The 14,060-nt window shown below is 50.4% G+C and overlaps 1 protein-coding gene across 1 annotated transcript in view; it reads right to left on the minus strand.

Moving 5' to 3' along the window:
* LOC144169221 (proline-, glutamic acid- and leucine-rich protein 1-like) overlaps positions 1-14,060 on the minus strand; it is a 38,005-nt gene that overhangs the window by 3,552 nt on the left and 20,393 nt on the right. Inside the window, exons 12-15 of the mRNA XM_077698274.1 lie at positions 11,147-11,288; positions 10,941-11,049; positions 7,899-7,954; positions 3,903-4,399 (exon numbers count right to left, since the gene is read on the minus strand). Of these exons, the coding sequence (XP_077554400.1) occupies positions 3,903-4,399; positions 7,899-7,954; positions 10,941-11,049; positions 11,147-11,288 (804 nt within the window). The remainder of the gene's footprint in view (positions 1-3,902; positions 4,400-7,898; positions 7,955-10,940; positions 11,050-11,146; positions 11,289-14,060) is intronic.

The following is a 14,060-nucleotide window of genomic DNA, read 5'->3' on the forward strand; positions in this document are numbered from 1 at the left end:
TTTCGCTTCGTCCCCACGGGAGGTACTACAAACGTATGGGGCCCATAAAGGCAGTCCGTAAAGGGGAGGGCAGTCCTGGTCTGGCAACCATGGTAGCCCCGCGAAAAAATGGCAGGAAAATTTGCGGGTACGCCAGCCGAAATGCTACCAAAACTTCTCTTTGGACGCATGAAACACACGGAGATCCCTGTTCACCGCCCGAAAACCTCTCATTTTTACCTGTAGCATACATGCACTGGGTCAACACTGAAGTGCCGCCCAGCCACGTGGTTTCCATGTGAATCAACGAATGCTCCACCCCCTTCTGTTTAAAACCGGCTGTGTAGCTCATGTACTAGCACGTTGTACGGCGCACACCAGGAGCACAAAAAAAGGTCACAACACAGCTAAACAACAAAACCACGAAGCGTAATGGCGACGTCACGGAACAGCAAGAGCACAGGAGTGGGGACTATGTTTAGTGCTTTGTTCACACGCCGCCAGAATCAGCCGGAATAGCAAAGAGCCGGGAAAGAATGCGGAGTACGTTTTGTGCTTTGTCCCAACGCTGCAGCGTTTCTATGGTGCAAGAAGGTTTGTTTTACACACAGCAGGTGGTGCTCTGCAAGTGCGCAAGCCCGCAAGCGTGCTCTGCAAGTGCGTAAGTACAGTCTACGCTCGTTACAGCAGATCTGGCAACAACGGACTTTCGGTTACAACAGACAGTTTCTGTTGATTTGTCTGGTCCCCATGCATTTTAAATGGAGTCCACTCCGCTCATAACGGACCCGGCTAGAGCAGACTATCGGCTACAACAGACTAAATTTTAGGCGAAAATTGTTTCGACTGAATATTTATAGCGGACTTCCGTGGGGCCGGCACCCGATGTGCTTTTTCTTTGTTTATTTTGGCAAGAAAACTTATGTGTGGCAACATTGCTGGTAGCCGGGTCGTTGGCGCAGCCAAGCCAAGCCAGTGCCAGTGGCTTTTTTTTTTGTGCGACCAGCAGCATGAGTGGCACGGCAGCTGATTTCACTGTCGGATAAATTAAGCTTAATTAGCGCTGTCGATAATGGGGAAAAACAGGCCGACATCGCCAGAAGTACAGGCTTGTCTAAGCAGACAGTCCGAGTCCGCTCTACCGTCAAGAACAAGGCCGCTGCCGATAAACGCGACTCCAGTGAGATTGAAAACAGGGCTATCGAATGCTCGAAGTGGTGCACTCAGAGGCGAGTCTGCCCTCGTCAGTTTTTTTATGTAATAAAAAACTCGGGTTCAGCGAAGTTCGGCTTTTATTATTCCCACGCATGCATCGTTCCCATTCCGGTCGGTGAAATAGGTAAGAATGCCTCAAGTAGGGGGGTTGTTTCCCATTTATTGTGTGCGCTGGTAACCGTACGCAGTCCAACTGGTCTTACTTTCGATTTTACAGCTGTACACTAAAATCGCTAAAAATGTGGAAGCTGCTTTGACGGAACGTCAGGCAGCGATCCGATTTGTTTCATGAACGGTTTCGGGAAAACCTGCCTCGTCGTGAGGAGATTTAAAACAGCCTAGCTAATGCTGATGGCCCCGACTGATGTTTTATAGCTGGTTAATAATTGCGCCTAGTTATATTCTTGCTTTATTTGCTCAGCTTATCATGTGCCTTTACACGATTGACTGCATGCGCTAGGCCTTTTCCAAGTGCCGGTGCTAAGCTTTGGAAACGGTGTTTACGCGATTCTTTGCCCTCGCGCAAACACTGTGCAGAGGTGCTGCAGGCGTGTAGAAAGAACAAAGTGTATGTACTATGCATATGCAATATCGGTCGAAGTACCCACTTTAGAGCTCATACCCCCCCCTGATCGGATACTGCATACTTCGGGTACAGCGGACGTTTTTTCCCAGATTCAGAGGGTCCGTTCTAACGAGTGTAGACTGTACCTGTATATGAGGAGCATGCATACGCGGTGGAGACGGAGGACCAGACAGCTGACCAAGCGGTACGGAAAGTCGATATGGGAACGCGGGGTTTACACTACACAGGGGTGAGACAGCTGAATCAGATTTGGGAGCAGTTTTTGGAGCAGCAAAATCTCGATTTTGGAGCAGAAGAACCTTGATTTGGAGCAGAAGAACGACATTTATGTCACCTTAGGAGCCTAAAAAATAAAATTTTAGGCAACCTCGGGGAGAAAAGTGCACTTTTTAATCGGTTTTGAACGTTCATAACACTAAAAAAGCATTTGAATAAAGTTTTTTCTCCTGCACTACGTTTTCAGAAACCATTTTTAAATCCTTAGGCCCTATGCATAGATAGCGTGCAGCGCGGTTGAAAATATCGACTTGAAAAACTATGCAATCGTAAGGCATTTTTGTTATCATGTGAATGCCGAAATTATTATTTTTGTAATCCCAGACTCGGCTTAACACAAGAGTGTAGAGTCACGGCAAAAGTTGTTCAAAGCAAGGTGACAGTAGTCCCACCCCGCCAGCCCTCCCATTTGAACCCCCAAGGTGGACGTTCACTACGATCGTAATTTGAGTAACGTTGGTATGTTTAGCCACTCACTTTTGGCATTAATTTTCACTCTAGATAGATGAACCATTATTACTAGCGTGCAATAATAGCCTGTTCCGCTATCATACACTGCTTCAACACTTTCGGCAATGTAGCCTGCGCCGCCACTTCTGCAGTGTCGATAGTCCCATTCCCGCCGCTCACAACCTCGCTGTCAAAGGCCGCAATAACATCGCTTTATAACAACGCAATGAATACTAAATTTCACTTCAAGCACGCCTCATACTCAAGGCCGAAACACGGCAAATTTGCGGGCACCACGTTGTTTTTGATGAACTCCGGTCTTTCGAGTCGCGCAACTTCCCGCAGCAGATCAAACGACTAAATGTAAACCCAGCCACCCCCTAACCAAAAGCACGGTAGAACTCAGTGAAGAGCACTCTGCCGGAACCATGAGCAACTGCTTCACCCGGCGGCTATGTTTATCAATCTTCACCACACCAAGATGGCGGCGCCCGCTGACATCGTTCCGGAGATGGGGCGCTCCGAAAATTGCCGTTTTTTCGTCAACTTGCATAAGTAGTTTGTCGCCTCAGTACACATAAGCATTTTTTCTATTGGACTTTGCAATGGTTTCCAATGGGAAAACTTTAAAAACGCACTTTTCGAAAAAAGTATCTCGGGACAATTTTATGCCGGATTTTATTTAATGACCAATCTATTCAACCTTTACAAACAGCATCACCTTGGAGGTGCTGGAAAATTATGCAGCCAGTAAGCATTTTCCCCCACTGACTCTGATGTGAGCGTTAAAATCCTTGGCTCAGAGACTGTTTTGGAGCAGTTTGGCGCAATTTTTGCAATTTTCAAGCTTTTGGAGCAGCCTGGCGCAAGGAAACAAATTCGTATCAAAACTGCACAAAATGCGCAGCTGTCTCGCCCCTGACTACAGTTAAAAAGCAGGTAAAGGAAGCAGAGACGACAAAGTGGGCACAAAGAATGGAAGCAAAAAAAAACTCTGGAGACTTGTAGGACAGAGAAACTAGAAATTAGGAAGGAAGGATTCTATGGCAATACGAAAGGCTGAAGAGGCCGTGCATTGCACCATTGCAACCCTCAACCCGACTCTCTGCTAAGGTTAGCCAATCATTGGTGCGGGCTACCTCTGTCAAAATACGGCACATACCTTTTTTACATCCCGAATTTGTTTCTGCAAGTTTTGTTCACATCACTAACAAGGAGTTAGGTGACTGCCCCAAAGCAGTGGTAAACTAGGAGGGGAGCGCCATGAATTCCCTGTGGCCCTCGCCTGTAGGCACAGTCCAGGTGGCAAGGGAGGGTGCTTCGAAAAGGGTGGCCCCCACGCCTCCCCACTCCCCTCCCCCAGCGCGCACGCAAAAGGAGGAAGAGGGGCACCCACCCCAGGGTGGTGATGGTGCGCTTGGCCCGGAAGTGGGTGGCGGCGGTGGACTTGCGCTTGAGCGGCTGCGGGGGCGGGACGGCCGGGGAGCGGGGTGCCGGGGTGGGTGGGGGCACGGCCTGGCAGCCCACGCTGGCCAGGGGTGGCGGAGGCAGCGTCTGGCAGCCGGCCTCCCGCAGCAGCCACGAGGCCCGGTAGCAGCGCAGGGCCGGAGGGCGCGCAGAGACGGGGCCGGCACCCCGGGGGTGCGGCGGGGACAGGCAGGCCAGGGCCTGCCCGCACAGCTCGGCCACTTCGCAGCAGGTGTCCCGCAGGCCCCCGCTGAACAGCCGCAGGGCGCAGTGCAGGGGCGGCGGGGCCGCCCCGGGGCTGGTGGCCAGCGAGAGCAGCAGCGCGTACAGAGCCCGGCGGCAGCGGGCACTGCGGTACGGCTGCGGCTGGGGGCAGCCGGGCTGCTGCAGCCGCACCACCAGCGACACCACGCTGCGCTGAAGCTCCTGCAGCAGCAGCGGCGGGGGTGGGGACACGGGGTGCTCGCTTACGTTTTGCAAGCCACGAACCTGCACCAAGGCTGCTTAGGGTAACTTACTGCCACCCCTTCAAGACAACCTTATTTTCCTGTCACTCGACATTCAATTCATCGCTTAGGCTATCAGTACAGCTCCACAGGGGGCTCACAGCCTAGCCTTCTTATACCAGCCACGCTATCAAGTACAGTTGATATGTTCCTGGTTGATACGATTTCCTAGTTACTACACTTTTAACTGTGAACACTAAAAATGTCCCATAGTACATTTTCCCGAATAGCACGCTTCTTCCTCACGTTTTTTAAAGGCGTACCAGTGGGGTTCTACTGTAGTCCAGCTCCAAGCTTTACACATAGCTACCTTTGTACCATGGAAGAAGAAATTTGCACACTTCATTGCTACATAACCCCAAACAATCTGTAGAAGTATCCCAGCAGATGTGCAAATCACTTGTTTACTGCCTGGAAAGCATTTACTGGCAGGGATAATTGCTACACTTCATTTCAAAGTTTCCGTGCTTCCATTGGCTCTGTAAAGAAAGGGACGGGCGAAGAGAAGACAGACTGTAGGCCACCGTTCCAAGCTGCTGCTACTTCTTTCTCACTTTATTTCTACTTCATCTTCTACATACTCCCCCTCCCCGGAAGATGCATGCCCAATCCCGCGAACCCCTAGTTCAACGTCCTCCCAAGTGCAGGAAGATGCAGTCCTTATCTCAGAAATTGTAATTGTCCAACAACCTTGACCTCTCTGAGTACCAATCATGTCCGTTTCTATCACATCGTCTTTGCCATAGAAAAGTTTGATGCAGTTCAGCACTGTTCTTTTGGTCGATGTTTCCTCTGCGATCAGCTTGTGTGGACGAAGCTTGAAGTCCTCCTTGAAGATAACCTTCTACAACTTTTGTCTTTGTAGTAAGGGTAGATGCTTCAGCTGACATTTCTTGCAGCCTGGTACTGCCTTTTCTTTCGGACGTGCTTCCATGAAAGCAAGGACATTTGTAAAGAGACTCTTTTCTCGCCACATTCGGTTATACCATGGTCAGAGCAGTCTTCAGAGCCGTCCCTGTATTCATATGTAGTGCCTTGGCTCTCTTGCCGGAATGAGATACAAACTTATCCGCTTGACTAGGTTCTCCTTTTCTTCTTTTTTGGCCTTTGATGGGAGAGCGTACCAAGTAGTACCGAACCCTTGAACCCACGTGGTCACCCCGATACTGCTTTGCAAGGAACCTGGGGTGAAGTGCAGACATCTTCCACAATTCTATGCGGCCAGACGCTTGAAAAGAATTTACGTTTCTACGTTGGGCAGCAGTAGTATTTGTAGACGTGATCGAGCTGATGCTTTTGCTGAGCCACGAACTGTTTGACCAGTCCATTTCCACAGTCTTCGACGCTTCAATAGCTGTCTTCAAGATGCTGACCAGGAACTTCGCTGGAACGTCTTTGGTTGGGTGGTCTGCTACCTTCAGACAAACTGAGTTGTAACTTTTCCAGAGTGTCAAGTCCTCCTCCCAGCTTGAAGGTTTCCTGGAAGGCACACGAAGTGTTGCTATTCTGTGACAACCCCTTCTGCCCTTTAGATTGATCACTTGTTTCCGTGGTGAGTGTTTCAGCCACTAATTCAGTGCTCATAGTAGATTCTTCGACCATTTTTTTCTGGGCACCGACCGCGGTATGGGGCTTGAGAGATGACGGCCTGTGCGATTTTCTTCGAGGAGTAGTGAACTTGGGGCCTCGGTAGTCGAGAAGTGGCCCTGGCAGTTGGGCAATGTCGCTTCCACTTCTATCAGGAATACCTCCTCTATCACAGGTTAGTCTCGCCTTCCGTTCGTGTCAGTTTGGTGTAAGGCTGAAGTTTTGGAACACTTTTCCCAGCTCAAATATAGGCGAGGTCAGCGTTCAGGGCGTTTTGTTTGACCATGCTTGGACGCTTATTGATTTGGTCTGTGCAGGCTCACGAGCGGATGACAATTCTTCATTCGGGTAGCTCGGACATTCCATTCCCAGTGCTGCTCCGGCGGGGATGTTGGTCGGTTGTTGGAGCGTTTCACCTTTTTTTCCCATGGATTTGAGCTGTAGCACCTCCTTATGAGCAGGAACATTTAGGTCAGTCCCTGCATCTTTGCTCGGTAAATCGTTCACATTAAGTGTGATGAACATCATTCCTTGCTTTGAGATTGAGTCCGACCAAGACATGGTACTTGGCAGTGCTTCAATGATGATAATGCAATATGGCTCCGCTGCTGTCTTATTCGTTCTTGGCTTGCTGGACACTTCCGTGATAGGAGTGCGTCTTCGAAGCTGTGATAGCCTGCGGCGCTTATGCCAGGTCAACCGTTCCATGCGTAACAGAGTACTGCCTTGCTGATGGGAAAAGTGCTCGTTGGACGTTACCAACGCTTCCCGTTGATGTTCGGAATCCGGAGGCACAGGCTTGAGAATTTTTCGCTTCCAGTTTCTTTCTTGTACTGCGCACACAACGCTTCCCATAGAAAAATAGACGATTCCAGGGCATTGGCTGCTGCCTGTCCCTTCCACAGTTCAGCACCGATTGGCACCCCCGTTGGCGTCAACTGGAAGGGGCGCAGCCGAGGTCCACCGGAAATTCCTTGAGATAACAGCATGATTCTCGCCACTGGCGCTTGCAGAAGGCGTTCTAGCCATGGTTCAAGTGATACCATCTTAGAGCGAAGATCGGCTGCATCTTGACGGCCAGGTCATTGTGGTGGACTAGAGCTTTGAGCCCGGTATCACCCGGGGTAACACGGGGGGCAAACTCACTGTATCTGACGATCTCGGCGTTGCTAGCAGAGAGTCTATCATGCATCCTGAGGAGCTTGGTGATGTCCTTTTCGTCGTCGAGCATGCTGCGAGCCTCATTTAGCTGCCTCACACGTCGGGTAGTCTCATCGAAAGCTTCACCTTGAAGCGCTCTATCGTTGTGGCGTTCCTCTCTTCACCCGTCTCGTTCAGGGCCATACATTCCAGACGGCCGCACCATTCGTGTGCAGAGAGAAAAGACGTTTCCGCACGGGATTCCGGCACCAAATGTAAATTAAGGGACGGACGAAGAGAAGACAGAGACTGTAGGTTACCGTTCCAAGCTGCTGCTACTTCTTTCTCACTTCCTTTCTACTTCATCTTCTTCTACAGGCTCTGCTATTTTCCCCGTGTTTGCCGCAGCAGCACAGAACTGGCTGCCTTCTCTTCCTCTACTGCACCTTACTGCCTTGCTACCACAGAGCAGACACTGGTGAGACCCTGATAACCTCAAGCAGTAGGCGAACAGAACCAGTTGGCACAGTCTTGATACAGCCCTCTCACATCCAGTAATACCATAAACCAATTAAGCTTTAACCAGTGGCAAGAGGCAGGGCCTCAGGACTTTTATCGCCAGGCGTAGTGGTGCAAACACGCACTCCCGATAACGAAAGCCATCACATAGTGCGAACACGCAACAGCCTCACCAGCACAGTCTCAGGCTCCATCATGGTCCCGTACGTGTACACCAGGCTCTGCAGTGCTGAAAAGCAGAGACAAGAGCACGCTGTACCGTACCTCGGCAAAACTGGGCACCACTCACTTACACTCACACAGAAAAAATATATTTTTCCTCACGCACTTACTTGCACTCACGCTCAGCAGACACCCCCACCACTCGCACCCAGGCTTACTACGCACCCTCCACCACTCACACTCACTTGCACTCACGCTCACCACTCGCACTCACTCACGCTCAAAATTCCCCATCACCACTCGCACTCGTGTTCACCACTTGTCATCTCCCCTCGCACATGAGTGAGTGAGTGAGTGAGAAACACTTTATTAAACGAGCGGCCATGAGGCCCTCGGGGGAGCAAGGATGAGGGGGAAAAGGGGAAGGTCACAGCTCACGCAATGAACACAGTTTCAGCCTTGGGGTCCTAATCACAAAATGAACACACGCGAGTGTGTGCAGCAGACCCTCAAATGAGTCATAAAACCGAACAGTATTAGTGCATTACGGCGTCACAAGGCCATACAAATCGTATACCTAAACCAACACGCCACCAGAGAATTAATTCTAGGGTGCCCTATAGTAGGCGCTCAATGACGACATACAGTAGAATCTCGATGATACGATTCTGGGTGATACGAATTTCGGGATGATACGAATTTCAAGAATGTTTTGGACGGACTATGTGATAAAGAATACGCTATGATTCGGGATATTACGAACAGTTTCTTAAGCCTTCGAGGATGATACGAACGCGCGACTAACCGGCGCGCGCTTGCGAGGAGACAGGAGGCGGCGCAGTTCGTCGCGGAGGGGAAGATAAGCGACCGTGGCTAATGCGCGGGGCTGCCGCCCCTTTTCATACCCGCTTCCCTTCACCTCCAGTCTCGGCCGGCCGGCCGAGCGGCAGCCATGGAGGAAGAAAAGTTTTTCTTCCTCCATGGCGGCAGCGGCCACGGGCCCTCCTCTCCACACCTACCTCCCGAAACCAATCGCGACCTGCTTTCGCAAACGTGGGTTTCGTACGGGACTAGACGCGGTTCCTACAGGAGGCAATCAAGAACCCGATGAGGACTTGGTGATTGAAGGCTGGGAGAGTCTGGAAACACAAGCTTCTGCTGAAGACTTCGTCACCGCCGACGAAAACGTTGCGACCTGTGGGTTAAGGTATATCGAAAACTTAGTCGACGAAGTGAATGACGTGGAGAGTGACAGTGACGGTGAAAGCGTCGACGTGTGTGACCAACTGCCGTCGACGTCGAAAGCCCTTCTCGCTGTCGATGTTCTGCGCCGCATCGTAAGTGCCGGCAGCCCAAGCGACGAAACCGCTAGACGGTTTTATTCCTTTCAGGCAGGTCTTCTCGGTGATATCGAGGGCAGGAAAGTGTGCAAACGAACACTACGGACTTTTTCGGCCGCAAGTAGTTATGCCCAATAAAGTATGTATGTGTTCATTTTCTTGTTCTTAGCTTGTTTGGCTCATACGAATTCGCGATGATACGAATATTTCGCGTGCTCCCGACGAATTCGTATCATCGAGATTCTACTGTATTTCCAAAGCTAAAAGCAATTCCGCCATTAACAACCATCACAGCGAGCGGCTCCTACGATTAATAGCCAACAGCAAGTACAAGCGTAATAGTGGCACTCACAGCGGTCAACCCCTAAATGGCACTAGTAGCGCGAGTGCACTCGCAAGTGCGGAGTGGGGCTCCTTGCCAGTTGCTTTCACACTCACGAGTGGTGAGAGGGGCTCACTGCCCGTGGGGCTCGCACTTCCTCGCACTCGCCAGTCCAAAACGATGGCGAGGCTCACACCGCTCACTCATGAGTGGTGAGTGGGGGGTGTGAGCGCACTCGTAAGTGAACCTGCCGACCTATGCGCTGTACAGATGACCCTAGTGGCACAGTCAATTGCACCACGTGTCAGGGAAGAGTCAAGGTTAGCCACAACTGCCCTGCTATGTTCCAGACAGCAGTACACCACTAATGGGCTACTGCAATTACCAGCTCCAGGCTTGACACATGCATGCGCACACACATACATGCGCGCCGAGAGAGACAGAGAGATCTGGAGAAACAATACAACCATTTATAAACTCCGAGGACAACCAAGCCCTTGGTGTGATACGCAAATATCAAATTTGAGACTGTGAATTGAATAAAAATCGTAGAAACTGACTGTGAATGAAATCAAATATTTTTGTACATGAATATTTCTGCTTTAGGGGGGTCTAGAGCACTAGAAGTTTTTTATATCAACCACACCCCTCTAGTTTAACAGTTTAGCATTTAAGCACCCAGTTTAAGATTTTAAAGAAAAAGATTTAATGTTAAACTGGACGCCACTGAGTCTCCAACTTAACGCTGAAGGATGCTCTGCTCTGTGCAAAGCTCTGCGATGCCTTCACCACGCACCGCACGCCGAAATTGGACCGGCTTAACCAGAGACACTCTCCACTTATCCACGTGGGCTATGTGTGTGCTTGAGCGGTGCCTTTCTTTGCTTTATTCCATAGTGCACCCTATAGAACGCACTGCAATCAATGGTAGTTCAAAAGCAGCTAGAGACGCCAGACGCTGGCACCGGTTTTTTTTTCACTCAATGGGAATTTAATGCATTCACACTAAAGCCCGATGCAAAAAACCACTTGCCGCTGTCTGCAATAAATGGAAATGAGTGGCGATTACTACAATATCAATGGTGGACAGTCAAAACACACAAGTAGGCACATTCTGCCTACAGCGAGATGGCACTGTTCAGACACCTCTTCTACTCTCCCACCATGCTGGCAATCCAGCAGGGTTGGTGCTGCCTTCTTCCTTGAAACAATGCTCCAACCGCAGCTTCCCCACAGCACACCAGCAAGGCAAGCACAAACACACAGAGAGGGAAAATTGAAGTGGTGATGCGCATCCTTTCCTGCCCTCCATCACCCAACAAACTCTGAGAGCAGTCCAAAAAAGGAAAGAAACAAAGTACGAGACAGCGAGCAGCGAAGTCAGTGGCTACCTTTGAGGGCGTGTTCGCAGAGCTGTGCCAAGGCCTCCAGGTTGAAGCTGTCCTCAACTTTGTTTCTGTCTCGATGTGGCGTCTCGGCAGCACTGCTCCTCGACGCCAGCTGCACAAGGGAAAGGGCCCGGCATTGATGCCAGCACTCTCCCACACTCCTCCCTGTGATTATTTAGCGTGCAGAGGTGTACGACTGCAGCACCCACCTGCACGGCGGCCTGGGCGAGTGGCTCGATGTCCTGCAGCAGGTGCGGGGCCAGCTTCTCCACGAGTGAGCCCAGGCCCAGCCGGGACCGCGACGTCTGCAGCCACAGGGAGAGCGCCCCGTAGCACGCCTGCCGCAGGTGTCTGCATCCCAGGAGGAACAGGACAGGGGTGCCAGAGAGCCAGAGGTCGATGAGGGGCACCATTTAACTTTTCTCTCATTCCAACTCAAATCGGCCTTTCACATTTCGAAGCTACGCATGGCCTAAGAGGTGCACCTCTTTTTTGAATGGCCCAACACTACTGGTCCGCTGCTAGACGTTGCCATGTGGCTTCAGCGAGTCTAGCGTGAGAGAGCCTCAGCCTGCCTCCCATTTTTTAGGCTTGTGCAAACTTCTTGCCCATCTACCTAACCTGTGTAGCAAAGTCAGAAGTTTCATGCAGTGCATGAAACACACCGGACCATTTTCCCCAACGACCCTGGTTTACTCTCAAGGGGAGGGCATGGCATTCGAAACCAACTTTCCAATTTCCTTGCAAACTTTGATAAAAATTGGCACAGCAACTGGAAATGTTTCTGTGATAACACCACAACAATTTCGAAGTAATATTTTGAAAACTGTTTTATTTATAAAATTTTCTTCCTGCTCACCTTGTACTCAGCTTGAGCGGCTAATAAAACACGACAGAAAATTTGCTCCAAGTGTTTTGCATTCCCAAATGAATAGACGAGGTCGTGACATTCTTAGATTTTTTTATTTACAACACAATTCTTTCTAGTTTTGATTTTTTTAGAGGTGAATGTACAACAGGCATGTTGACTGCAAACAACTACCTCAATAAAAAATTTGCAAAAAGTAAACCTGGGAAACCAAGAATGTCACAACCTGAACAGTTCATCAAGGAATGCAATACAAAAACGGAACCACAATAGATCCAGCAGTCACGAATAAATCACTGGAACAAGCGAAAAAGGTGGCAAAAAAAAAAGAAGCTGTTTTGAGAAAAATGGCTTCCAAAGTTGCAACATTGATTTAATTTATCAGAAGTCACTGGGGATATAGCTTTTCGTGTTCTTTGGAACATGGGGCTACGGAATGCCTTGCCTTGAAATTGGACTCTTTTTTTTTTGCTGCCTTTTCTTTTCACAAAATGTCATTTTCAGCTCCTCTGTGAAGAGTACATAGCCCAGTTTGCGGACCAAATTGGTGGGGAGATGGCTTTCAATGCAAAGTAGGTTAGCTGATTTGGTTGCCTGTACTGCACCAGACAACTTCCCTATGCAGCGTTGTCACCATGGGAACAAGTCAAAAGGGAAAACTTCTTTTTTATAGATAAATTTGAAAATTGACTTTTGGCTTCCCTTATGTTTCATAGTTTACCTGGTGCAGCAACTTAGTACTCATACTCATACTAGTAGGATGACGAGTGCACAAAAAAAGCCACCAGAGAGCAGTGCTCTCGGCTGCTGCATCCGGGTTTGCCAAGCCCGGAGTATATTCCCGGCGCGCGAATAGGGAGCCTTGCACTCTCCCGTCCTCCGCGACGCCGGTAGTCATCTGTAGGTAGAAATCCTAACCTCCTCCGGCGCACGATGCGGGAGAACGGGCTACCCCCGACTCCCGTTTAGGCATGCGATCCGGAAGGTAAACAGCAGAACGAGCGTAGCGACGCAGCATCTTTCAAAATTCAAACACCCCCCCACCCACAAAGACGGCGGGAGGGGAAAATTCATTCCAGAGAGATCGCACCGCAACAACAGCTCTGCGGAGCAATGCTTTCGCATTTGGCGAAACTCGACAGACGGAGACAACCTCCACGCATCACAAGTTTCGACCACCGTTCGTGAACCTCCAACCCGAGTCACGGACCACCCCCCGCGGACGGCACCAGCTGCGAGCCCTTTCGGCGGGACGTGTTCGGTCGAAGCCACAACGGGGAGCAGCTGGCACTACTGCTCGACCCGATAAAGAGGCCCCACTGCGTTCAAATGAGCGAGATCCGAAGACCTCTCGACCGAGACACATCGACCATCCTACTCGGGCCCAGAGCCATGCGTTCTTGCAAGCGTGGTCGAATATTTCACGACACAAACGCCGAACAGGCCATCTCTAGATCCGCGGACAGCCACGGAAACATTTCCGACTCGTTTCCGGGTGCCGATATATCCAAGAGAACCCTTTTTCTCAGTGGAATCGAGGGCCGACCGTGGTTGGGCGCGCCTTTTCCCCGGACTCAACCTCGCCCTTCACACGCTTACAAGCGCGGGCCAGCAACCGATAGCGTCGGGGCACAGCGAGCGAACAGCCTTTTTAGGCGTCGGTTCCGAAGAACCCGCACGGCAGTAGCTCACCCGTCAGCAGCGTCGGGTCACAGCGAGCGAACAGCCTTTTTAGGCGTCGGTTCCGAAGAACCCGCACGGCAGTAGCTCACCCGTCAGCAGTTCGGCAGTATCGCCGGCGGCCATGGGAGTCCGATGGGCGCGAATGATGGTGCACGGGGCGCCACTCACTTAGGCAAGACCCCCGGCGTGTGGTACAGGTGCAGCATCCAATATTTCTCACAGCACAGCCAACATGCATTAATCTATAGATGTATGCATTGGTATATTATTAATTTCCCTAAAAAATTCAATCTAGAATTCAATCTGGAAGATGCTGCGACAGCAAGGTAAATTTTAAAGCCGTGAACAGATTTTTATTCCTAACTCAGACCAGTCTGCATGATTACTAGGAGTGCATGGCAAACGTTGCACAAAAAAGGCGATACGGCTCGTGTGCACTGCGGCGTACATTTACCGCAACATATCGCACTTTGATTAGCCCTGATATGGCTTATCAGGTCGCTATTAAGGTTAAATCTAATGTCACAGGCATTAATTACAACTACTGGCGTCCAATCGCAATCGCTTGCAAA

This window comes from Haemaphysalis longicornis, unplaced genomic scaffold, assembly GCF_048455015.1.
Source record: "Haemaphysalis longicornis isolate Haplotype H1 unplaced genomic scaffold, Haemaphysalis longicornis Haplotype H1 scaffold_2, whole genome shotgun sequence".
NCBI lineage: Eukaryota > Metazoa > Arthropoda > Arachnida > Ixodida > Ixodidae > Haemaphysalis > Haemaphysalis longicornis.